This window comes from Triturus cristatus, chromosome 9 (assembly GCF_964204655.1).
Source record: "Triturus cristatus chromosome 9, aTriCri1.1, whole genome shotgun sequence".
NCBI classification, from domain to species: Eukaryota; Metazoa; Chordata; class Amphibia; order Caudata; family Salamandridae; genus Triturus; species Triturus cristatus.
This window is the reverse complement of record NC_140592.1, coordinates 680,811,365-680,839,160: the sequence shown is the minus strand read 5'-3', so window position 1 is coordinate 680,839,160 and position 27,796 is coordinate 680,811,365. Positions and strand designations below refer to the sequence as shown.

Sequence of the window (27,796 nt, the reverse complement as noted above, 5' to 3'; positions counted from 1 at the left end):
CTCCGTGTAGTCAATTCTACATTTCCTATTCCACAAACATGGAGCTTGTGTATGTCTTACGTTTGTCATGAATACTGAATGTTATCATTCTAGTTGGTAAGTAGAACCCTGTGGTGAAGCTACAGCGGAACACTTGTGAATCAACTCACAAGCTGCTGCTGTTGATTGTACCAGGTCGGACATTTTTCTAACAAAGATGAGGAAGGTATGTATACATTTACAGAAAATGTGCCCTCAGTTTAACTTCTGGGGCACTGACAATTTTCATGAGAAAATGGTATGATAAAACTCTTTTGTGGCCCTCTAAAACAAGCATTCACGCAAATGCTTATAAAAACAGCAGAGCCTTATCATCACCAAAAAATAACCAAACAGGAATGCTTCTTGTAGCAATACATCTAAACAACACCAAGGAAAATACACCCTCAATCAAACAATTTCGTGAATTTCACCCCAAATGTAAGGTTTTGATTTACAATAGCAATATCATCCGGAGGGGGGGTGCTCCTAGGTAGTTATGGATGAGGGAGAAATAGGGCCCTTAGCTGCACCTCGGGCACTTTGACTCAGCATGATCAATACCTAGCTGGGAGTGCTACCCCTTGGATAGTATTGCTTAGGTGGGTTTCTATCACATTTTTGTAAGAAATCATGTATAAATTAAGGATAGACATCAGGTCCCCATTGACTAGGGTCCATATGCTGTTCTGGGCCACACATCCTCTTTTAATGGCTTTGTGGTTCGGGTTGTTGTAGGCAGAAAAGTCCATTTGATATAATGATATTTTGCAATTTTACACTTAATATAATAAATATTGTTGCCATCATTCTTATCGTAAAAACTAGAATTATGCATTCTCAACAGCTTTGCTGGTGCTAAGTGATACCACAAGGGTTTATTTGGGGCTAATATATTTCCTTTCTGCTTCAAAATCTGACAACACTGAGACTCACACAAATAAGAAAGTGAATCGATCTTTTAAACGTGTTCTACCTTATCTACAGTGAAAACATGCTAGAAACAATACAATACTGAATTGATTTGTTAATTATCTTATTTACCACAGTTGTAAATAATCTGAGCTTAAATAATAACACTAATCTTCGAGTCTGAAATATTATCCCGGCGCTTGCTTACAGTAAGCAGTGCAAAAGAAACAACTGATGGACGGAATGCTGGACAATACAATCATTCAACCCCAGTCACAAGGATCTGGGTTAAATCCATCATTCTTCTGCTCACCACACCACCCCAGTTTGGACCCAGCCATATACAAATCAGTCTTGACCCTGTTCCTTGTGGGAACAGTCCAGCCTGAACTGCCAAGCCAGGTCCTCCCTGGACCGGAAACAAGCATCCTGGGACCGGTTTCAGGGCATCACCCTTCTTCAGCCAGGCTAGCTTGAAGCCAGTGGTGTAGTGAGCCCGGGACCCACGTCTGGGCATACTCTTCCCACTTAGGGGGACATATGCAAAAGGAACAATTGATGGACGGACTGCTGGACAATACAATCATTCACCCCCAGTCACAAGGATCTGGGTTAAATCCATCATTCTTCTGCTCACCACACCACCCCAGTTGGGACCCAGCCATATGCAAATCAGTCTTGACCCTGTTCCTTGTGGGAACAGTCCAGCCCGAACTGCCAAGCCAGATCCTCCTTGGACGAGAAACAAGCATCCTGGGACCGGTTCAAGGGCATCACCCTTCTTCAGCCAGGCTCATCACCCTTCTTCTGCCAGGCGAGCTTGAAGTCGTGTAGTGAGCACGGGACCCACGTCTGGGCATACCCTTCCCACTTAGGGCGACAATTGCAAAAGAAACAGTTGATGGAAGGAATGCTGGGCAATACAATCATACACCCCAAGTAACAAGGATCTGGGTTAAATCCATCATTCTTCTGCTCACCACACTAGCCCAGTTTGGACCCAGCCATATACAAATCAGTCTTGACCCTGTTTCTTGTGGGAACAGTCCAGCCCGAACTGCCAAGCCAGGTCCTCCCTGGACCGGGAAACAAGAATCCTGGGACCAGTTTCAGGGCATCACCCTTCTTCAGCCAGTCTAGCTTGAAGCCAGTGGTGTAGTGAGCACGGGATCCATGTCTGGGCATACTCTTCCCACTTAGGGCAACATATGCTAAAGAAACAATTGCAGTAAGCAGTGCAGCATATGTGCGCTGCAAAGTACTGGGATATTTTGAAGCAAGCAGAACGTAGGAAGGCAAAGACATGTAAGTGGTGTGTCACTGTGTCCCTGTTCTTGAAACACAAGTTCAAATACTTAGGGTTTTGTCAAGTGCCATTACATGTCAAATGCGCATATCAAAAAGCACAACTAGTATTTCTAATATTGATAGTACAGCACAATTCCATAGACATAACTTCTTTTTGCTCGACTTCAGATAAAGCATCACTCAAAGTGTGATTTACAAGTCATGACAAATGTCAGACATGCCCACAATTTAAACAAATAAACATAATACATAGTAAAATCGCAAGCGTTTCAGCCCTGGAAGTGAGAAACCGTGTAAAAAAAAAAATCACAGTCATGGGAGCTATAAAAAATATAAAGCTACCCAAGGAATTTTCCATGTGTCTCGCTGGTAATGGTAGTAAACCAAATGAAAAAGTGTGTACAGATCAGTACACGTCACAACTAGACACTCAACTAAACTGAGTCAAGAGAGAGAAAACGAGACAGGAAGTGTAGGGTGATGGAAGGAAGTCACTTACAAGCGCTGGAATTAAAATTAGGCCAACTCCCTACTTGGGTACCCCAGCATTCAACAGGTCCGGCCAGGAACTCAAAAGCAAATCTTTTGGGCCTTATACTGCTTTTTTTATAGCAAATTAAGAGCGATTATTTCCAATAAAGAGAAGCTGCAGAATAAATCCTATACCAAAGCTACATGAAACTTTTTAGAAAAGTCTACAATTGAGATACATACTGCACATTGTACAAATCCAAACTACAGGTGCAAATGCTTCCTAACGGATAAAGTAGTGCAAATGTGTTTTTGGATACTGGATTATTATATGCAATTTATGGAAAAAGGCAAGGGAAGCTCTACTAGTTAAGAAAAAATGCTCATGGAAACTTATGACACATCATCTGGGACCACTGTCAATGTGCAACAATGAATCAGCTCGGATTTTCTGTCTTTAAATTATTTGTATGACCAAAACGCTAACTACTGACAACCAGATCAATTAGAAGCTATATATGAATGATTCATTTCATTTACTCTCCACGGGCAGTCTTGTTGAAATGTTCAGTGGCGGAAGTGCATCTTCCTCTAGTTGTGTAGTGTATACAAAATAACTGAAACCGTCACTTTCTGCCTGGAAACCTTTTATTTAGGACTCACCTTCCAATCGAAGTTGTGCAAATGTCTTTAGCTGGCTCCACCAAATAAAGGTAGGAAGATCGAGATTGTTCTGCGCTTTTGATTTTGTAATCACTCGGCACTCTATTTGGATCCGGCAAGTTCGAATTTAACAGTTTGTCTTCTAAAGTATTTACAGCGTCCCGGGCACTTTCCACTGGACATGTCAATTGGTCCAATGTATTAAGAGCATCATCTAATTGTTCATCAATTTCTTTTTTCAGCCACTTTTCTGGGGATTCTGTTTTATCTCCAGTAGATGCTGTCACAGTCGATTCTGATCGGGGGCATTGCTCGTCAAGTTTCTTTGCGTCATCTTTTCCTGGGTGTTTTGCTACGTTCTTTCCAGACCCAGACCCAGCTGCAGCCGATCCGGGGCAATGCTCGTCAAGTTCCTCGGCGTCATCTTTTCCCGGCTCTTTTGCTCCATACTTTTTCGCCCCAGTTGCAGCCTTCTTTTTTGGCACCTCCTCTTTCTTTTTTTCGGTCGGATCTTTCCTGGTTCTAGCCTGTTGACTTAAATACACAAAACCCGCTCCTGCAGCAGCTCCAATTGCAGTACCAACAGCAGACCACAAAACCAAGGATTTTAATTCATTCATCGTTATGAAAATGTGTATTTCGTGCAGCAGTACCGTCCATTTAATCCGTAAATGTCTTACATGTATTTTAACCGCTGCAGTTCACGGGACGGCTACTTGCGCCTAGAGTGCCTACCTGCCTAGAATTTCCCTCTACAGTCCGTTATTTTACTCCGAAATCCTGTGTCCGTTATTACTTTCGCTGAAGAAAGTCGGCCGACAATAGCGACAGCGTCGCGCATGCGTTAGTCACGTGACCAACGGAGTCGCAAGCGGGATTTAAGACGCGCGGAACGCAAGGCAACAACGACGACGACCCTGAAGGCGAACAGCCCTGCGAACGACTGTCATTGTGGAATGTGAATGATGGTGGACAAAAGGTCGACCAATGAGAATTTAGGGATTGGACACATTGTACGGAAGGTCTTGGAGCGTGATTTGACTCTGAGGACAGGTCAAGGAAATTTAGAAAACAGAATTGGGGAAAATCACAGTCCCTGTTAGCTTGCAGTGAAGTGGAGCCAGTATTTTAAAGATGGATTACAGTGGAGTAAATCAATTTGTATGCAATGATCATGCATGTCAATAGACCCGACTCAGGATGGAGACTACTGATTGTTGAAGCCAAAAATTGCTTTATTCTGTCTGTCTCTTGCCTGAAATTGCCTCTGCTTTATCTGAAGTCAATGGGGAAATCCTTTCCCATTATTTTATAAAGATCCCTCTTTTCTGTTCTAAACTATTGGCATGTATGATTCTAATATTGTTGGGAATTCTTATATGAAAGGGAAGTAGTGTATGGCCTTCATTGGCGGGAAGAATGGCATGGATAGTGAAGAAAGGCCTCTCAGCTGAATGTAGAGATGGTATAGGAAGTGATATGCAGGTCCTTGCAATTCCGAGTGTGGATGGGAAGTGATGTACTTACAGCCTCTCAGCTGAAGGGTATGCTGATCCAGCGGGTTACCAACCTCAAGTACTCCAACACCATATACTCACCTTGGCCCATAAACACACACACTATTGATGCAGCGTGGAATTTCAAATCCTCCCTTCGTCACAGACCAAATATCACACTAGCACATTTGCTCAAAACATTCATTGGTGGGGCCCAGAACACCAACACTTACGCATTTCTGATCTGTTCTTACGTGAGGGATACGTTTTCCAAACGCTGACATGAAAGGAATACCTTTTGACCTAAAAGAACATATTTACATATACATACATTGAATACCTTTATTAAACTCTGAACCTCGAGATATTCCCTCCATTTAGTCAATGGATCAAATTAGTTGTTTTTAGGTAATTGGTAACTCAATTCTTCTATTTTATATTCAACCTCAATCTAATCTCTTCAATAAACAGCCCAACACATTTGTTTGTTAATCAATACTTTGTTTATCTAATTAATTGCAAAATTTAATAAATCATTAATCAAACCACGGAACATCATATTTACCTAATCTGGCTAACAGTCGTCCTCTAAGTCAATCAAGTCGTGAAAGTCTTTAATTCATCAAAAATCAGGCAGCAATTCAGTCTGTCAAAGATTCAGGGAAACAGCTGTCCAGCAGTGTCACTGTCCTCTCCGTCAGCCTAACGTCAGGAAAATAACCATCAGTTCGCCCACCTGTCTGTGTCAACTCACTATTCTATCATCTTTTAGAATAATTTTAATGTCAAAATGTAACAAAAATCAGTTTTAGGCAGTCCTGATTGGTGGGTTTGGGGTCGTTCGGTGAAGTTCTCACATAGTCTATTTGGTTAGGTCATCACACTTGCTGGTTACGGTTTAAAAGACAGTCCTTTGTTTAAAGTTCTGGCAATTCTCCCATTACGACCTTGATGGGTACATCTTGCACGGGGTCAGGACGAGGCCACTGTTGCTCGCGGTGGCGCAGGCGCACTTCACCCGAAACCTCGTGGAATGGTGACTAGTCCCGTCAAGTCAAAAGTCGGCCATCTTGACGTAGGCCCAATTGGTCAACTTAAGCAAAACAAACAAAACGAAATTAAAACATGGAAATAACGATTAAATGTTTAACCCTCACTAATTCCCCTATGTGTATGTAATTATCTAGCATAATAGCAACATTCAAAGCGTTTATATTCACCCAACGATGTCATCTGGTGCGACTTACAATTACGTCACAAAAGCAACATATATCATGCAATATTCTAATTTTCTAACATAAGTAGGGATACGTATATTAGTTTCCAAATTATTTTAGCCATGCAAATGCAAATCCCACGTGTAATTCTTTCATTAATACGTTTGATTAGATATCACTTCAGACAGATTAATATTATTACAATTAATATATTATTCGGATTAATATGAACATGCAGAAATGGGGGGGTATGCAACATTTTTACTACCCGCTCCATCAATCCCCCCTTTGGTGATTATATCACCACCCCATCAAAATTTTGTATCCCTTTGATGGAATTTCAAAGTGATTTCTTGCTTTTATTCATAATTCAGTTTCCCCTGTCTTCTCTTTTTGCTGACTTATACATATTCTCCTTAACTTCTTCTAATTCTATCTCTTCAAATTCTCTCTCTTGTTTCTTGTCTTTTCTCCTTAAATTTTCTCTTTTTAACTTTTTCTGATTTTTGTTCTTTTTTCGACAAATACATCCTAATCTTATTATTAATACTATGAAAATCATACATTTTAATGGAAATAATATTTTACCTAAAAATGTACTACCTAAGTTTACTAAAAATATTTAATAGCTGATATTTTCTTTCCAATCTTTTCCCAAACACCTTCAACCTCCAGTGGTGCAATTTCGTCATGCAATTCTGTAATATTGTTAATATAAATTTTCAAATCTTTACTTTCATCAGGAATGTAAGTACAACAGTGTTGAACTTTCAGCATTCCACAGACTCCACCCTCCTTTGCCAATAATATATCAAGGGCAAGTCGATTTTGCATTACCATAGTACGCATGGCAACCATTTCAGTGTTTACCAATAAAAATCCTCCAGCGGTGCTTGTTGACAAGCGATCCACTACTGTTGAAAGTCTTCTAATTTTGTTTGCATTCAGAGATATTCCCACTGCTGGTATCAATGCTCCAAAAATGTCACCCACAATTTCTGACCAAGATTCTCTCTTACTACGTGCTAAATAACTACCTAAACTATGTACACCATTGTTAGACCTGTCAGCCCTTTGGGTGGTCCCTCCTCATCATTATTTATTTTGTCCCACTTTTGCCTCAAACCCTGTTTGAATTTTTCCTTTTTGGGAACCACCAGACTTTTTAGTGTTGCTGCAGATTCAGGGAGCCATTTTAGCTACCCCTGAAACTTCTGTCTGAGGGCCTGGAGCACAAAATGGTGGCCACCTGTGACATCACCAGCATCCACTGGAACCTACCAGCACCTTCCAGAACATTCCAGGAGATTCCAGAACTCTGTGACAGTTGGAGACCGTTTAGAATGTTGGGAGGATAAGAGAGGCAGTTGGCAGTTGGAGCTGGCAGTTGGCACCTGACTGGTGAAGAGAGAGGAGCACAACAGTGAAGGAGGAAGGAGTGAAGCAGCAGGGGTGGAAACTTGTGCCTGGAGTGGGGTCCATAAACCCACCCTTGATACTTGTCCCTACTGATGGATCCCAGCCTATAGCCCTGTGTGGGAAGAAGACAGAAGAAACTTATCCTAAGGACCTGGACAGCAGGAACAGGCCTTAGAACCAAGAAAGCAGCAAGATCCTGACCTGGAAACTGGTTTCCCTGGAGTCCGGCGTCGAGTAGCCTGAAGACCTGGAGCCCGAGGTGGAGAAGCGGCGCTGACTGAAGTAGCAGACGTCGTACCCGGAGCCGCCTGAGGTCGTGAGAGGGCGCCGACGGAGGTCGTGAGGAATTCCAGAGGTCGAGGAGGAAGTGAACCGAGGTCGAGCGAGCGGCGTCATCGGAGGAGTGAAGTCCGCCCTCCGGAGTCGTCGGAGACCGAGGTAGAGGAGCACCGGAGGTCGGGAGTGAGGATCGCACTCCGGAGTCGCCCGGAACCTGTGTGGAGGAGCACCGGAGGTCGGGGGTGAGGATCGCACCCCGGAGTCGCCGGAAGTCGACATCGAGGCCAGGCCGGCCGACGTCATCGGAGCCGAGAGCGCCATCGGACCGGAGCCGCCCGAAGTCGACATCGTGAAGAGACTGCCCGACGCCGTCGAATCGGAGGTCGAGATCGAACCGAGGCCACCGACATCGGACCGGAACCGCCTCCCGGCGTCGTCAAAGAACTGACATTGTGCCGAGGCCGCCGAGACCGAACCGGAACCGCCTCACGGCGTCGACACGACTCCAGCGGCGTCGGAACATCAGAAAAAGGGCAGTAAGTGGAGTAGAGGGCGCCTAAGGCCCTGTGGAGACCTGAGAGACTGCTCTAAGGGGCTAGGGAGGTGCTGAAACCAACCTGACTGTGCAAGGGGTGAACTGGGACTAACCTAGAGAGGTTGTGTGGAGAGAGAAAGCCAGGGCACTGGTATTCCCCCCTTTGATCTACCTCAGATTAGGCCTCAGCCTTGTCCCAGCCAGGGAGTAGCCCCCCCTCAAGCCTTCCACAACCCTACAAGCTGTGCCTGGGCCATATCAGCCCTTAAGAATTGAAGTGTCATCTGATTATATGAGGGTTGCTGTATACTTTTAATTATTTATTGGGGATACTGTATTTAGTGAGTTTTTACCTATTTATTGCTGCACTATATTTATAGGTCCACAGGACTTGATGGTGTACAATATTTATTGGTACAGTATTTATTGCCTCAAAGTATTTAATTGTCTGTATATATTGCACTTGTATTTATGCCCTGTTATTTATGATCACCCCTATTTATTTCATCAAACAGCCAATATTTATTTGACCTGCACTAATTGAAACTTGTATATTGTGATTGACCTATTTATTTTTCCAATCAGCAACTAAGAGAAAAAGATAAAGAAAGAATATTTTCATAGTTTTTACGGTGTAGAGTCGTTTTTGGAACGGATGCACGCATGGTTATTGTATGGGTATATTGTATGCTTAGCACTGCGCCTGTTTCCTGACCACTCGAGCCAAGCTACCACAGTGTGTTCGGGGAGTCCACCACCACCCTGCGGAGTGGGAGTGGGCGTTTCCAACATAAATTGGTGTTCAGTGGTGGGATAGAGCTGTGCCTACATATACTCAACAATAACTGTGGGTAGTCCATAGGCCTACACCGGGAGTTTTCTCAAGAGCGGCCTTCCTAATTGTGGGTTTTTGTTTTTTCCAAATTTACTCTGGTGGTGGGAGGAGGTATTACTAAAGGTACCCCCCTGCATTGTTACTGCACAAAACCTGTCCTCTAACCTGAGTGGGCAAGATGGAGTTTGTACTAGAGAATCTAGAAACGTACACTGTGGCCCAACTCAGGGAGTTTTGCCAGCGGGAGGGGGTGTACTGTCCCCCAGGAGCAAAGAAGGGTGCACTCCAAACCAGCTTAAGGGCTTGGGGGGAGGCACGCCGAGAAAGCAAGGCTGAGGAGGAAGACAGGGATGGAGAGCCTGACCCCGAGGGGGCTGAGATGTACCAACCTGAGGTGGGGAACCTGTCAGCAGGGCCCAGGACACTTTCTAGGAAGGGCAGCACTGTCTCTAGCGGGGGCTTATCCAGCGTGGAGTTAGCAGATCGGAGAGAGAAAAGACAGCTCACATGGGATTTAGCAAAGCTGGAGAAGGAGAAGGAGGAACAGAGGTTGGCTCATGAGACGGAGAAAGAGAGGATGGCTCATGAGATAAGACTGAAAGAGATAGAGCTTCAGATCCTAAGAATTGGGGCACCAACTGTTCCTAATGGTGGCAGCAAAGACCAAGAAATCACCAGGGAATCCAAACCTTACCTGCCAAAGGACATAGTAGCTAGCTATGGGGCGGGTGACGACATCGCCAAGTGGCTAGCAGCCTATGAGGTCTCGTTGAGGGCCCATGGGGTTCCAGTGAAGTATTGGGGAGGAGGATTGTATAGGTACATGCCTCCAGCTGGTAGGGATGCTTTATTGGCCCTCGAAGAGGATGAGCAGACCCACTACCCCACCATGAAACTGGCGCTCATCAGAAAGTTTGGACTAACACCTGAAAAGTACAGACAGAAGTTCAGGGGTAGTCACAAACTGGGCACACAGAATTGGGTGGACTTCCTGGACTATGCAAAGAAGGCACTGGAAGGTTGGATTCAGGGCAGTGAAGTAAGGAACTACGAGGAGCTGTTTGACCTAGTACTGAAGGAACACCTACTCGAGAAATGTTTCCCTGAACTGCGGCAACACCTGGTGGATAGCAAGCTGACCAGCCCCCGGAAGCTTGCTGAGGAGGCGGACATTTGGGCTAGTACCCGGGTGTCCACAAGGGGGACTGGAGGGGATACTCAAAAGGCCGGACAGGGCGCCCCCCAGAAGAAAGAAGGAGGGGAAAAGAAAAAGGAGTTCTCCAAAGGCCCCCAAAATAACTTCCAAGGGAAGGGAACAGGATTCACCTCTAAGGCTAACCCACCCAGAAACCCTAATCCTGGCCAGAGTCAGCAGCCAAGGGTTGTCCATTGCTATGAGTGCGGTGGCGTTGGACACTTTAAAGGAGATCCGAAGTGTCAGAAACGATCACCCCCTCCCACTGGAGGAAAGACCCCCGGAGTAGCTAGTGTAGTGCTCGGGGAGGAGATGCCCTTAACTAAGGGAAGGGTGTGGGCGGGTGTCACTTTAGTGTCCCTGGGAGAACGGGAGATGGTTCCCAAGATCCAGGTGCCCGCAAATACCGCAAAGTATGGGCAGTGGATCACCATCAACGGCCAAAGAGGGGAGGCTCTGAGAGACACAGGAGCCAGTATGACTATGGTGCGTAGCCAACTGGTGTCTCCAGAGCAGGTAATTCCCGATGTACTCCACCCAGCCGCGATGGCTGACGGCAGAACAGGCCACTATCCCGTGGCCGAGGTTCCCTTTGAATGGGGGGGGGTTGCAGGTTCACTTCGAGTTGCCGTAAGCCCTGCCGTGCCAGTCGATTGTCTGCTGGGCAATGACATGGAGCACAACGCTTGGAAGGAGGTGGAATACCGGACTCACACCGAGATGCTGGGTACACCTGACTGGGCCTGTGTTAGCACAAGGTCCGAGACTACCCGAAGAGGGAGTTAATCCCGGCTGGAGCCTGGAACAAAGGCCCAGCCAGCTGCCAGTCAAGGGAAGAACCGAGGACAGGAGGAGCCTGCCTCGGCGTCTCCACCCCGTAGGACGGATAGGCCACCGGAGGTGGTGGACCAGGAGTCTGCGGAGGGGGACGTTACCAACCTGGAGGACTTACCCATCCCGGCCGAGTGGCACGTGGAGGGAGGCCCGTCCAGGGAGGAATTCTGCCAGGGCCAGAGGGAGTGCCCTACCCTTGAGGGGCTGAGGCGACAGGCCAAAGCCCAGGCAGCAGGGAACGTTGAAGGGAACTACAGTGTTTACTGGGAGGATGGCCTCCTCTACAGTGAACCCAAGGCACCCCTACATGGATCGTCACGAGCCTTGGTAGTTCCTCAACGTTATCGAGCCTTCCTTCTGGAGTTGGCTCACGAGATACCATTGGCAGGACACCTGGGGCAAGACAAGACCTTCGCCCGTCTTGTCCCACACTTTTATTGGCCTCAGATGAAAGTGTCGTCCGATACCTACTGCCGGACATGTGTGTCTTGCCAAGCCAGTGGGAAAACAGGGGTGAAGCTGAAAGCTCCCCTGGAACCACTTCCTGTCGTTAGCACCCCCTTTGAAAGGGTGGGCATCGACATTGTGGGTCCATTAGATCCACCAACTACAGCTGGTCACAGGTTTATCCTGGTTCTGGTGGATCATGCCACACGGTACCCAGAGGCAATACCTCTGAGGACCATAACAGCACCTGTTGTGGCTAGGGCCCTGATGGGAATCTTTACCCGAGTGGGTTTTCCCAAGGAAGTTGTGTCCGACAGGGGGACCAACTTCATGTCAGCATATATGCGGGCAATGTGGAAGGAGTGTGGAGTGACCTACCGGTTCACGACTCCTTACCACCCCCAGACCAATGGTCTGGTGGAGAGGTTTAATAAAACCTTGAAGGGCATGATCAGAAGTCTGCCTGAAAGCCTGCGGAGGAAATGGGACGTCCTCCTACCCTGTTTACTTTTTTCCTACAGGGAAGTGCCACAGAAGGGAGTGGGTTTCAGCCCCTTCGAGCTTCTGTATGGGCACCCTGTACGTGGACCTCTTAACCTGGTGAGAGACGGATGGGAAAGAACTCCCAGAAAGCTCCCCCAGGATGTGGTGAGCTACATGCTGGCCTTCCGGAGCCAAATGGCTAAGTTGTGGAAGCAAGCTTCTGACAACTTGGAAGCCAGCCAAGCAGTGATGAAGGCGTGGTATGACCACAACGCTCACCCGGTGGAGTTGGAGCCTGGCCAGAAGGTGTGGGTGATCGAACCAGGAGAGCTTAGTGCCCTCCAGGATCGCTGGTCAGGACCCTTTGAGGTGTTGGAGAAGAAGGGTAAGGCTACCTACTTGGTGGACCTGAAGACCCCTCGTCAGCCCCTGCGGGTGCTGCATGCCAACCGCCTCAAACCCCACCACGAGAGGCCCGAAGTCATCTTGATGATGGTGACTGACGGAGGAGAGGACGTGGAAAGCGAGCCTCTCCCTGATCTGTTTGCGTCTCAGGAAAAGGATGGGTCGGTGGAGGGAGTGATTCTCTCCCCATCTCTAACTCCTGAACAGCAGGAGGACTGTCGCCAGGCCCTGGGGCAGTACTCTGCGTTGTTCTCCCTTGTCCCGGGTAGGACTCACCTGTGCGTCCATGACGTGGACACAGGAGACAGCCCACCTGTGAAGTCCAAGATCTACCGGATGTCAGACAAGGTGAAGGCCAGCATTCATAGTGAGGTCACTAAGATGCTGGAGCTAGGAGTGATCGAACCTTCTAGCAGCCCCTGGTCCAGTCCGGTGGTGTTAGTACCAAAAGCTGCACCACCGGGTGCCCAACCAGAACTGAGGTTCTTTGTGGACTACCGGGGACTGAATTCAGTGACAAAGACTGATGCACATCCGATCCCTAGGGCGGATGAATTAATTGACCGGCTGGGAGCTGCCCAATATCTAAGTACCTTTGACCTTACTTCGGGGTACTGGCAGATCTCTTTGACTGATGGAGCAAGGGAAAGGTCAGCCTTCTCCACGCCCAATGGCCACTACCAGTTCTGTGTGATGCCCTTTGGGCTCAAGAACGCACCTGCCACGTTTCAGCGCCTGGTAAACCAGATCCTCACCGGAATGGAGAGTTTCTCTGCTGCTTATCTGGATGACATAGCCGTCTTCAGTAACAGCTGGGAGGATCACTTGCGTCACCTGCAAGCTGTTCTCCAGGCCCTGAGACAAGCTGGATTGACGATCAAGGCCAGCAAGTGCCAGATCGGGCAGGGGTCGGTAGTGTACCTTGGACACTTGGTGGGTAGGGGAACGGTGCAACCCCTCCAGGCGAAGATCGAGGCCATCATGGCCTGGGAACCCCCCAAGACACAGACTGAGGTCCGAGCATTTTTGGGCCTCACGGGATACTATCGCCGCTTCGTGAAGGGGTACGGTACCATCGTAGCCCCTCTCACGGAGCTCACGTCCAAGAAACAACCTCGACGGGTAGTCTGGACGGAGGCTTGTCAGCAAGCCTTTGAGATATTGAAGAAAGCCATGTGCGAGGCCCCGGTCTTAAGGGCCCCAGACTTTTCCAAGAAGTTCATTGTCCAGACAGATGCATCAGAACATGGCATTGGGGCAGTGTTATCGCAACTCAACGAAGAGGGTCTGGATCAACCCGTGGTCTTCCTATCCAGGAGACTACTTCCCAGGGAACAGAAGTGGAGTGCAATAGAGCGTGAAGCCTTTGCAGTGGTATGGGCTCTGAAGAAGTTGCGGCCATACCTGTTTGGCTCGCACTTCCTAGTTCAGACCGACCACCGACCCCTTCGTTGGCTGATGCAAATGAAGGGGGAGAATCCCAAGTTGTTGAGGTGGTCTATTTCCCTACAGGGGATGGACTTTCAGGTGGAACATCGGCCTGGAGTGGACCACGCCAATGCAGACGGTCTCTCAAGGTATTTCCGCCTTAGTGATGAGAACTCCCAAGGGGTTGGGTAGCTCTCCCCACTTTCAGCTGGGGGGGACGCGTGTTAGACCTGTCAGCCCTTTGGGTGGTCCCTCCTCATCATTATTTATTTTGTCCCACTTTTGCCTCAAACCCTGTTTGAATTTTTCCTTTTTGGGAACCACCAGACTTTTTAGTGTTGCTGCAGATTCAGGGAGCCATTTTAGCTACCCCTGAAACTTCTGTCTGAGGGCCTGGAGCACAAAATGGTGGCCACCTGTGACATCACCAGCATCCACTGGAACCTACCAGCACCTTCCAGAACATTCCAGGAGATTCCAGAACTCTGTGACAGTTGGAGACCGTTTAGAATGTTGGGAGGATAAGAGAGGCAGTTGGCAGTTGGAGCTGGCAGTTGGCACCTGACTGGTGAAGAGAGAGGAGCACAACAGTGAAGGAGGAAGGAGTGAAGCAGCAGGGGTGGAAACTTGTGCCTGGAGTGGGGTCCATAAACCCACCCTTGATACTTGTCCCTACTGATGGATCCCAGCCTATAGCCCTGTGTGGGAAGAAGACAGAAGAAACTTATCCTAAGGACCTGGACAGCAGGAACAGGCCTTAGAACCAAGAAAGCAGCAAGATCCTGACCTGGAAACTGGTTTCCCTGGAGTCCGGCGTCGAGTAGCCTGAAGACCTGGAGCCCGAGGTGGAGAAGCGGCGCTGACTGAAGTAGCAGACGTCGTACCCGGAGCCGCCTGAGGTCGTGAGAGGGCGCCGACGGAGGTCGTGAGGAATTCCAGAGGTCGAGGAGGAAGTGAACCGAGGTCGAGCGAGCGGCGTCATCGGAGGAGTGAAGTCCGCCCTCCGGAGTCGTCGGAGACCGAGGTAGAGGAGCACCGGAGGTCGGGAGTGAGGATCGCACTCCGGAGTCGCCCGGAACCTGTGTGGAGGAGCACCGGAGGTCGGGGGTGAGGATCGCACCCCGGAGTCGCCGGAAGTCGACATCGAGGCCAGGCCGGCCGACGTCATCGGAGCCGAGAGCACCATCGGACCGGAGCCGCCCGAAGTCGACATCGTGAAGAGACTGCCCGACGCCGTCGAATCGGAGGTCGAGATCGAACCGAGGCCACCGACATCGGACCGGAACCGCCTCCCGGCGTCGTCAAAGAACTGACATTGTGCCGAGGCCGCCGAGACCGAACCGGAACCGCCTCACGGCGTCGACACGACTCCAGCGGCGTCGGAACATCAGAAAAAGGGCAGTAAGTGGAGTAGAGGGCGCCTAAGGCCCTGTGGAGACCTGAGAGACTGCTCTAAGGGGCTAGGGAGGTGCTGAAACCAACCTGACTGTGCAAGGGGTGAACTGGGACTAACCTAGAGAGGTTGTGTGGAGAGAGAAAGCCAGGGCACTGGTATTCCCCCCTTTGATCTACCTCAGATTAGGCCTCAGCCTTGTCCCAGCCAGGGAGTAGCCCCCCCTCAAGCCTTCCACAACCCTACAAGCTGTGCCTGGGCCATATCAGCCCTTAAGAATTGAAGTGTCATCTGATTATATGAGGGTTGCTGTATACTTTTAATTATTTATTGGGGATACTGTATTTAGTGAGTTTTTACCTATTTATTGCTGCACTATATTTATAGGTCCACAGGACTTGATGGTGTACAATATTTATTGGTACAGTATTTATTGCCTCAAAGTATTTAATTGTCTGTATATATTGCACTTGTATTTATGCCCTGTTATTTATGATCACCCCTATTTATTTCATCAAACAGCCAATATTTATTTGACCTGCACTAATTGAAACTTGTATATTGTGATTGACATATTTATTTTTCCAATCAGCAACTAAGAGAAAAAGATAAAGAAAGAATATTTTCATAGTTTTTACGGTGTAGAGTCGTTTTTGGAACGGATGCACGCATGGTTATTGTATGGGTATATTGTATGCTTAGCACTGCGCCTGTTTCCTGACCACTCGAGCCAAGCTACCACAGTGTGTTCGGGGAGTCCACCACCACCCTGCGGAGTGGGAGTGGGCGTTTCCAACAACCATCTTCTCCTCTATCCATGAGAAAAATCTTTGGAAAAACCAAGCCAACATAACATGTGCCATACCAATGGTCTGACAAACGATAATATGCCCTGTTCCCACAAATAAAATACAGTCCTGGAAAGACTGGATCTCTTCCACCTTTAAATCCCCATCCTCCAATGATCCGGTATGTATCATGGCACTCACTATTACCTACAAAATAATTATCATATGCAGTTTGAGTCCTTCTAATACCCAATTTCCCTTTCTGAGGCCAATCTAAAGCCATAGTTGGACTAGCTTCTCCTTTCAAGTGTTTTTCCATTTCTACATCCCAGACTGTCCTGTCTTCTCCACTTTTCCTTCAGATGCCTTTCTTTGCATTTTCAGTCTCCTTTTTTCAACCATATCTAAAAATGTATTTTCCTCTTTCTTTAAACTGCATGTCAAATTGTTCTTAAATATATATTCTAATGGTAGTTCTTTAGTCTCCAAGAAAAATCCACCTAATACCTTTGCAGGTTTTACCTTGTTTAGCTTGTCAATTGATGGTACTTGTGAAAATATAGTATCTACATCTGAAAAGTAATACTCTAATTTCCCTGTTTGATAGAATAAACTAGCTATTACACTACAGGTTATTCCATAAGTTACTGGAAGGTTGTGATAAGTCACTCCCTCCGATACAGTTGCAGGTAACTGCATACAAATGTAGCAGTCCCTTACGTCCATTGTCTTTACATATTCATACAACAATTTTGAAAACACATTATTAGAAAAGTCAGTTATAGACCTGTCTTTGTGTAAATAGTTTTTATCTATTCTAGTCGGAACTACCTTTTGAATCTGTTCTATATTAGTTTTGTTTTCACTATGTCCTTCTATTGTATCTATAGTAACTTTAAATGAGATCAGGAGAGCAAGTACGCTCCATAGAAGCATTAGCAATCCTGTACAACAACAACACATTTTACACCATCTTTTCAAGAATGTACATCTACCTTTTCTACTATCTGTGTTTGCCATTTTTGCTAAAATGGACTGTGTCTTTCGACTTAGCCTCTTCTACTTCACAACTAGTTTTCTAACCTAAGGCTCTAAGCACCTACTTGGTTCTACCAGTTTTTGTCTTTTTCCGTATTTTATTGTCTTTCCATCAGTAGTTTTCTTATCTCATTCAGTTTGGCATTTCATCATCTTTCACCTTTCCTTCGTAATCTGAATACAGAATGTCCTGAACATCCGCTTCTTCTCCAATATCGGACAAGATAACTCTCAGGATTTCCGATTCTTCGTCCTCCTCAACCACTTCTGGTACAACCACCTCTGGATTTCCTTGGCTATCCGCCTCTTCTTTTACTTCAGGCAGGGCCACATAGGTCCATTCTGGTGATTTATACTTCTGATTAGGTTTTCTTGTTCTTTTGCTTTCTTTAATTACAATGGTTTCTTCGTCTTTTGATTTCTCCTGACTCGTCACTTCAGTCACCTGTTCAGCCCTTGGTGAATTTACTCGTGTCAGTCGATATCTTAATTTCTTTATTTTATTCGGCCAAACGTCGTCCTTTGCAGCTCTTTTCAATTTACTTCCTTTATCGTTCGTTTCAGTTCTCCAAGCTCTCTTTCTTAGAACTCGACCTTCAGGTACTCCATCTTTGCTTTACTCTGACTCTGTTTCAACTTGCTTTTTACTCTCAACAGTCTCTTTTTCCACCACTTCTTTTGTTTTCCCTACTTCTGTCCCTCCTCGAATCTCCGACACGCAATCTTCCTGCTGACTACTTGTCCCTGCTTCTAACTGGATGTTGGAATTCCCTACACCTCCTCGGGGGTCTTCCGCAATAATCCTTCCCTCTCTCTCTGTATCTGGCACCTGTCCATCTAAATGTGTTGTTTCAGGTGGAATTTCTCTCAATCTTTCGTCTGGAACTTCTCTTTCATTAATTTCTTTTATTGTCTCTTCACTGTCTTTTTCTTTGTTCTTTCCTTGTTTTTTCCTAGAACATTGCGCTCCTTGTTCAGTCTCTGAGTCTGAACTGGTATCAGAAATCTGTAACCTTCTTCTCAGGGAAATACTTCTGGGGACAAATGTTAGACTTGGTTCTGCTTCCCCCCTTTCAGGGCTTTCTTTTGTTTTTGGCTCTCCGTCATCTGACTCAGTACTGGATTCTGATTTATCAAAATACTCTTTTTCTGTGCTGTCCACTGGATTTTCAGTCCAGCACACTTTACAGCTGTTGTGGTTGTCAAAATGACTTGTCTCGGTTTTCCCCACCTTGGAACCAAACAGTTTCTTCTTCTGTGAACTTTTATCCTCACCCAGTCCCCTGGGCTCAGATCATGGGCTTGTTTCTTTTCAAGGGTGGTGGCATCCGCTCCAACCTGATGAAACACAGAATGGACTGCGTCAGCCAGGCTTTTACAGTATTCCAACACCATGTCATCAGTTATAGTCATCAGCTTGTTGACTGGTATGAACACATGTCTCATAGCCCGTCCCATGATGATTTCATGGGGGCTTAACCCTGTAGTTCTGTCTGGAATTGATCTAATAGTCATAAGTACCAGAGGCAAGACATCAGGCCATTTCATACCTGTGGCTAAACACATTTTCCCTATCCTGTTTTTGATAGTACCATTCATCTGTTCAACCACACCAGAAGCCTCTGGTCGGTAGGCACAATGTAGTTTTTGTCGTACATTCAATGCTTCACAAATTAATTTTATGATCTCACTATGGAAATGTCCTCCTCGATCTGATTCAATTGTCACTGGAAACCCAAATCTAGGGATAAATTCCCTCAAAAGTAGTTTTGCCACTGTCATCCCATCATTTCTTCTTGTTGGAAATGCCTCTACCCATCTAGAAAACAGATAGACCATAACCAAAACATACCTCAACCTGTTACAGGGCGGCATCTCGATGAAATCCACTTGCATTCTGGTAAAAGGCCCTCCTTCTCATCCTATTGTTCCTAGACTCACTACTGTCTTTCTTCCTGGATTGTATTGCTGACATATTAGGCATCCCTGACAAAGACTTTCTGCTACAAGTCTGAATTTTGCATTGTACCAGGTTTATTTAAATGACCTGATCATGGCATCTCTCCCTATGTGTCCCTGTCCATGATACATCCGTGCCATGGCAGACATCATGCTATCAGGCATAACTGGTCTTCCATCCCGATAGACCCACACATGATCCTTCTCTCTGGGTGCACATCCTGCTTTTACCCACTGTTTCATTTCCTCATCTCCTGCCTCTTCCTGCAATTGTCTTACTTCTTCCCATGTTCCCACAGTGTTAGTAAACATCAAGGAGCAAGAAATCACCTCTCTTTCCTTGGCTGATTGATGGAATTCTGATTACGTGCACAGTATTGTGCCATGTCATTTGCGTATTTATTGCCAGTGGCGATGTAATCGCCACTTTGACTATGGGCCACACACTTCACAACAGCCAATTGTCTAGGCAGTTGTATTGCCTCAAGCAATTTTCCAACCACTTCAACATTCTTAATAGGAGTTCCACTTGATGTCAAAAATCCTCTCTGCAGCCATATCTGACCGAAGTCGTGTACGACTCCGTAGCCATACTGGCTGTCAGTTATCACAGTCACTCTCACACTTTTCCCAATCTTGCATGCTCTAGTCAGAGCAACAAGTTCTGCTACTTGGGCCGATTTTACTCCTTTCAGATAGGATGCTTCCATCACTGCTGCAACCGTGCATACCGCATATGCTGCACTTAACACTCCATCCTCTGTTCTCAAACAAGACCCATCTACGAACATGACAAAATCACTTTCTGGTAAAGGCATAACTTTTATGTCAGGTCGTGGTTTTGTACAAAAATCAAGTACATCCAGGCAGTCATGATCTGCTTGCTTCATCCCTGACTTCCACATTCTCAGCATCAGGCAGCAATGTTGAAGGATTCACATTCAAACATCTCACGAGACTTACATTTGTTGCACCTAGTATGACCTTTTCATACTTTGTCAGCCGACTATGTGTCATATACTGAGTGCGACTCCTTGTTAAAAGGATTGCCACATCATGAGGTATGAACACTTTCATAGGATATCCCATCACAATTCCTTCACTCTGTTCCAAACTCCGGCATGTAGCAGCTACTGCTTTCAAACACCCAGGTAGGGCTACAGCTACTGGGTCCATCATTGATGAAAAATATGCAATTGGTCTCCTCAGTTTTCCATACTTCTGTATTAGAACAGAGAGTACAGATCCATTTCTCTCACTGCAGTACAACTCAAATTCCTTTTCATAGTCAGGCATACCTAATGCAGGTGCTTCACACAACCCATCTCTCAATCGCTTAAAAGCTGCCAATTCCTCTTTGTTCAAATCAATGGGATCTCTCACATCGCTTCTTGTCAGTCGTACCAAAGGTTTTGCGATCAACGAAAAGTTGCTGATCCACTGACAACAATATCCAACCATTCCAAGAAACATCCTCACCTCTCTTTGGGTCATGGGTGCTCTCATTCCTTTTATGATCCTGATTCTGTCTATTGTTATCTTTCTCATTCCTTTTTCAATGTTTTGTCCTAAATATTGTATTTCTTTCTTGCAAAATTGTAATTTAGATGGTGACACTTTAAGTCCTCCATCTGCCAAATGATTCAGCAAGGCTATAGTGTCTAGCTCACATGCTTCACAGGTTTTCGACGCCACAAGAAGGTCGTCGATGTACTGAACTAACACTGAATTTTCGGGCATTTCTAAGCTTTCCAAAGACTTCTTCAATAGCTGATTAAATATTGAGGAGCTTTCTGTATACCCCTGTGGAATTCGGCACCAAGCCAAAAATACGCTCGCCGAAACGAAACGCAAAAATTTGCTGGCTGTCATGGTGCAATGGGATGGAAAAGAAAGCATGGCATAGATCAATCACTTTATACCATTCTGCGTCATGGGGAATCTGATATAAAATCACAGATGGATTTGGTACAATGGGACAGCATGACACAACAATTTTGTTTATCTTTCTCAGATCTTGTACTATCCTGAACTTCCCACTAGGCTTTTTCAGTCCCATTATCGGTGAATTACATGGACTACTCATTATTTCTCTCAAAATACCTTGTTTTATCATTTTCTCAATCACAGGAGTAACTCCTTCAATTATTTCAGGTGTCAGTTTATATTGAGGAACATTTGGATAGTTAACTCCTTTCACTGTTATTTTTACTGGATCTACATTTCTCATTAATCCCACATCTTCTCCTGTGAAATCCCAAACCTCTGCTTTTACGGACTGTTTCAATTCTTTAGGTAATTCATCAGGGTTGAATACAGCATAGGTTTCACAAACCTCATTTTCCCTGTTTGTCATTGTCATTTTATACAACACATCTTCATCTGGGGTCTCAAATGCTATCCCATCCGAGGTACAAAATATAGTGCAGTTCATTTTTCACAATAAATCCCTACCTAATAAATTCACAGGACTGGTATCGCACACAACTAAGCGGTGCATTTCAGAAAATTTCCCTATGCTAACTTTCACCGGCTCTGTAAGGTAAGTTTTAATCTGCCTGTTGGATACACCAACTACTTGGATCATTTCATCCGAGAGAGGAAGGTTCTTAACATCAGCTGATCTAACAGTTGATCGAGTAGCACCAGTATCAACTAGGAAAGTAATACTTTCATTATTAATCTTTCCATCTACAAATGGGCCTGTCTGGTCTACTTCTAGAGTTGCGCCAAGTACGCATCCTTCTTTCTCCCTTCGGCACCGTCAATAACCCTCTTCTGAATCACTCTCATCGCGTTGTAGCCAATACTGCGAAACAGCGCTAGCGCGTGGCAGCTTATTTACCTGTTCTTCATTGTAGAATCCCGTTTCGTGACTAAATTTCTGGGAGTTTTTGCTCTGTGGTAAAGGTGGTTTTGGCACTTGATTCTGTTGTGTTACAACCTGCTGCTGTCGCTGTGGTTGACAACTCACCTCATTCTGCACCTGAGGATTCAATGATGCATTTTCATTGTTAGTACTTGGGGGAAATTTACACTTGAATTTCCAATGCCCTATTCTACCGCAATTATGACATGGGAATTTCTTTTTAGCTTCCTCTATATTAAAATTTCCCTTACCTTTCCCAGGAATTAATTTTTGTCTTGGTCCCGTATTATTCGCTTGTTCCGCTAATTGAGCTTCCTGCCTCTCCGCTACCTTTACCTGTGCCCACATAGCCTTTTCTTTTAATTTTCGCTGAAATATTTGGCATGTCTCAATACTTCGTCTATTTTCTTATTTTGCCAATCTACGGTATGTTGTTTTATTATCTCACTAATTTCTGGACATAGACCATATACAAATCTGTATACAAAATGACTTAAATACTTTTCACTCAGATTTTCATCTCCACTAAACTATTTAAAAGCCAAGATCAGCCTTTCATAATATGCATGTACTGACTCTTTGCTTTCCTGATGTCTTCTGTCAATTTTCACCCAATCTGTCTCTTTAGGAGGTACTTTGTTTTTCAGAAAGGCAATAACCTGTTCGTATTTCTTCATTACCTCGGGGTCTGGAGCCCCTGTTTTTGGATCCCTAGGGTATTCCTGAGTTGGCCAATTAATCATGAGCTTGCACTCTGTCCATAAATCTGCTGGTACTATTATGTCAAATAGACTATTCAGATCAATCCATAGGACTTTAGACAACTTCACAAACCTGTCCACTTGTCTATACCACTCGACAGGCTTTTCGCGTTGTCGAGGGAAATCATTCGTAAAGGACAAAATATCCTGTCTTGTCCATGGGACATGCACATATCCTCCTCCTGGAATTTCTGTCATAGGGTATTCTGTTACTACCTTTTCTTTTTCTCTTACAGGGAATGCTGCAAATGTTTTATCTGAGGCATCATCTCGTTTTCGATACCACCTGCTTCTCCATTTATCCACATCTCCCCATTTTCTCAATAAGATAATTATTTCCTTAATCTGACTTATCCGTCCTGTGGTGTTCAAGTTTTCAATATCTTTTCAGTGAAATCTATTCGATATGGTTTTTGCAAAGCCTTTACCTTTTCAATATCTATTCCCATTTCATTTGTCACTTCTTCTAGTCGTTCATGCAGATTTTTCACTCTCCGTCTCACACTTTTGCAAAAAAATAGTAATTCCTCATCTTGGTAAGTTTTTAATTTCTCTGTGGGGATAGTTCCTACTATTAACTCTTCCAGTACCATTCGTAATTTGGCCACATCTATTGACTGGGATTCCTTGTCTTTTCTCTGCAAGCTTCTCAACCATTCACTTAATTCTTCTGTACATGGTCCTACTGGCTTCTCTACATTACCTTGTTCTGAATCCTTTTGTGTTTCTAATATTGACTCCACTGTCGTTATACGTCTTTCTGCAAAATTCTGGCCTATAAACGGGTTATTTGAAACATTTGGATCGATCATACTTATTGTCTGTCTCCATGGATTTTCATTTTGACTCGGTTTTGGCTGCTCAGCCTGTTTATTGCTTTTATAAGGAACCATTAAACAATGTTCACTATCTTTCTGTTTATCAAAAATAGCCATCACTGGACCTATCGTCACTGGAACTGTTACGGCTTCCAGATTTTTAGTCAATTCTCTTATCTTCTCAGTTAATTCTAAGGTTGTCTTCGCTAATTCTGCTGAATTTTCACAATTTATTTTACTTTCTGACTTCCTCTCTAATGGAATTATTTTTCTCTAAATCTTGGGACACTGGTTCTGACTTAATGATTCGTAAAGTTTCTTTCATTGGGGCACTTGGTGTTAATATTTCTGGTTCTGGTCGATACGGAGGTGGATTTTTATAGAACATGTCATCAAGAACATCATCCTCTGATTTATTCACTCCATACCCTCTCGATTCCACATTATGTCTTTTTTCTGTGCATTTCCTTCCTCCATTTTCTTCTGCGGGAAACAAACCTTCAGTCATACTCGCATTCCGCCACTTTCTCATTCGATCATCATGATTCTCATGTCCGTATGGCCTACCAAACATGTACCTAAACCTTACGCCACTCCTCTGTCTCTCTCGGTCATGCATCTTATCTTCCCTTTCTGTCAATGCTTCAAATTGTGTTGGTCTAGGTCTCGGTTCCAGATTCATCATTTTCTCTCTTAAATTTCTCAAAACTGCTAAATTAAATGAACCATGCTCTGGAAAAGCCAAAACTCCGTCATCTTTAGTGTACTTTACCCAATTGTCTAACCAAATACAAGTGTGATATCCATATTTCGCAACCATAAAGGATGCAGGGTTTTCGGTGGAGGAAGTAACTGTCTTCCCTAGTCACAATCGGTTTGTCCTTTTTAAACCACTTCTTAATTCTCCCAAACCAGGACTTTTTCTCCTTTTCTGGTGGATCGTAATACATGTTTTCTGTCTTTTCGTGTATCACTAGTATCTCCTCTCGACTGTACCGCTATTCTGACCAATCGTAGCGCGACTCACACTAACGCACCAATCCGGAGCGTCTATGTCACTTTTGCAATTCTCCAATCCCAGCGCGACTAACACTAACGCACCAATCAGGAGCGTCTACGTCACCCTGTGACTCTCCACTCCTAGCGGTGCGTACACTAACGCACCAATCAGGAGCATTTTACGTTTCCAACTGACTAGCCAATCCCATCACAATCTTTCTGACGTCAGCAGCCGCTGCCGCAGCTCCTGCTCCTGTCTACCCCTCCTTTACAAAATTCACTCGGTAAGTTTTGTTTCAAATTTACAAATCTGTTAGTAACAACACAAAAACACCACCATTGTCCGTTTCACTAACCAATGAATAGCAAAAGACCTTTCTCACAAGAATTCCGTCTTTACGAGAGCAGCGCTTACCTCTGCCCTACTATGGAATCGTTACTTCCGTTGATAAAGTAGCACATCCCTCTACCTTACTCTTCTAACAAGCATTAGCTAACTGTTTCTCTAGAATTAAGACATCTAGTTGGCGACCCAATGATCCTGAGGAATAAAACTAGAGTTTCGCGGGGGGCGTGGCTTGGATGCCGCGCAAGATGGCCGGCTAGGTACGGAGCTCCGCCGCATCGAACACCTCACGGCGTTTTTTCCCGATGTAAACGGGACCGCTACTGAGCACCGTTGCCGGACTTGGTTGGCGGAACACTAGCGGAATCGGCGGAGCAGCTTTTCATCGCTGGTGGAGCCGTTTTCGCCCCTCTCCGTGATGAATTCCCTGCCCCTCACGGAGCCGCCATTTTGAAGTTCTTTCGAGCATCTGAGCCTCTGCTGATACGAGCTGTCACCACACGATGTGCCACTGGACACCAATGAACTTTCAGGCACCGACTTCACCTCAGGGGTGAGATTTATATATATTGTACAAGACACCTTTACTCCGTTTTTTTTCTCTCCTCCTCCACATTAGAGGAAACGTCCAAATACGCAGTTTTACGGCGCTTCACCCCTGACAACTGGATGTTTCCCGCTCTAACATGCTCGCTGCTCTGAAATACTTTTTATCCTAAATTTCCTCCTCATGGCGCTATGATAACAACGTTCTCTGAGACTTTTTGCCTGTTTCTCCTGCGCCTCAGCTACTTCAGGATGCTCCTTCCTGTGCTTCCATTTTAGCCATTCTCCCCTTTTTGTACTCGTTATTTTAGCATACTCTAATTCTCTGTCGCCTTTCCCACTGAGTTACGTCTGGGTGCTTCTCCCTTTCTTTGGAGATATTTCTGGAACATTTCACATGCACCTTTAGTCTTCTCACAGGGAATTGAGCCTATATTGTCGCACGTTCATTCCTTTCTATGGTCAACTTACGCAAACCTAAATTTGTCTTCATACCATCGAGGAGTGCTTCAGGTGCATCTTCATCTGGTACAAATAGAGCCACTGTATCTGCGAAAATGACGACTCCAAAATCATCATTGGCTCATACTAACACCAGTAAGTCTTCCCCACCCGCTCCGGCGGGCAAGCGCCTCAAGCAAAATTCTCCTACACCAGAAGACAATCCTTCTCATTCTTCTATTGACCAAATTCTAGAGGAATTGCGTGCGCTGCGCCCATTTATTGAAAAGACGAGTACAGATATGCAGCTTTTAAAAGATAAATGGGATAATATGGATGCCCGTCTCTCTACTGTTGAACAGCACCTCCCTGAAATTCAGTCCAACACACAACGTATAGACTCTTTAGAAAAAACGGTCCTCTCACTCCAAAAGCATACAGAGGATTTGGAAAATCGAAATAGGAGGAATAACCTCCGTATTTACAATTTGCCGGAAAATCTTGAGGGGGATAATCCAGTAACTTTCTTCACCACTTTCTTGTCGAAACTTCTGGACCTACCACCTTCCACCTCCATTAGTATACAAAGAGCCCATAGACTAGGTGCCAGAACGGGCTCCTCTTCAAAACCTCGTGGAGTCATTATTTTATTTCTGAAATACACAGATCTTTTATTGATTCTCTCAGCCGCGAGGAGTAAAAAACAAGTGTCTTGGCAAGGTCAACGAGTATATTTTTCTCAAGATGTCTCTAATGTCACCGCCTCCAGACGTAAAGAATTTCTGGCTATGCGTCCCTCTCTGCGCGCCTTGGGAGCAAGATATGGCTTGTTTCATCCTTGTACTTTCAGAGTCACCTATCGAGAAAAGACTTGGTCATTTCAGGAACCTGGAGAATTAAGGAACTTTCTTCTTCTACACAGTGGAGAAGGGATGGACGCCTCCTCTTCTGCTTCGACCAGTGGCTGAAATTGGACTTTTATTGTTTAACTTGTTTGTCTTCCTAATGGCTTGTCTTTGACTTCGTATATTCTCCTTACTTTTCATCTCAGTTCTTACACTCTCTTTTCGTATCTCTTCTCTTCTTTATCTGTTTCTGGCATCTCCTATATATCCCTCTATTTTCTTTTCTACTCTCTAGACTTCAATTTTTACGTCTACATGTTATGTTTTGTTAACATTTTTCCCTTTTTTCCTCCCCAGACGGATATGTATCGGATACTCCTCTCAACACCTTGTCCCATTCCATGTTCCTTTTGTGCGGTCTCGATGTGGTTCTCCTCCTGATCCTGGTCCGTACGTCTTGTAAAGCATCACCACCTCCCCACCTTCCCTATGTGTATTTTTTCTCTTTCAGGTATGTTTAATACAGTCATCCTTCTGGATTGTACTGTCTTCTATGCATTCTCTCTTTTCTTCCTTCTTCCTTCCCCACTGATCTCCTTTCCCTTTTCCCATCCCTCTCCTCCTCCCTTTTCCTTTTTCTTCTTCCTTTTCTACCTGTTCTTCCTTCTTCCTTTTTGAAGAGTTTTATGGTTAATACTTCTATACAGTTTGAATTATTATTACATGTACAGTATGCTTTTGCAATTCTTGATTTAGATCAGTTTAGTAAGCTTTCACCTTCAAAGTTGTTTCATGGAATGTGAAAGGATTTAATCACCCTATCAAAAGGCAAAGAGTACTCTCCCACCTTTCCTCTTACAATCCAGACATCGTCCTTATTCAAGAAACTCACCTATCTGACATCGAATCTTTAAAGCTAAAGCGACTATGGGTTGGAACTGTTTTATTTTCTCCTGCTTCTCAAAAAAAGAATGGAGTAGCCATTTTGATTCATAAGCGACTCCAGTGTAAAGTAGTTCTAGAAGAAAAGGATGACGAGGGACGCTGG

General features: G+C 45.1%; 1 protein-coding gene across 1 annotated transcript in view; it reads right to left on the bottom strand.

Moving 5' to 3' along the window:
- LOC146798494 (uncharacterized) overlaps nt 1–4,111 on the bottom strand; it is a 149,530-nt gene extending 145,419 nt beyond the window's left edge. Inside the window, exon 1 of the mRNA XM_085627980.1 lies at nt 3,373–4,111. Within this exon, the coding sequence (XP_085484106.1) occupies nt 3,373–3,992 (620 nt within the window). The 5' untranslated portion in view covers nt 3,993–4,111. The remainder of the gene's footprint in view (nt 1–3,372) is intronic.
- Nucleotides 4,112–27,796: the final 23,685 nt, after the last annotated feature.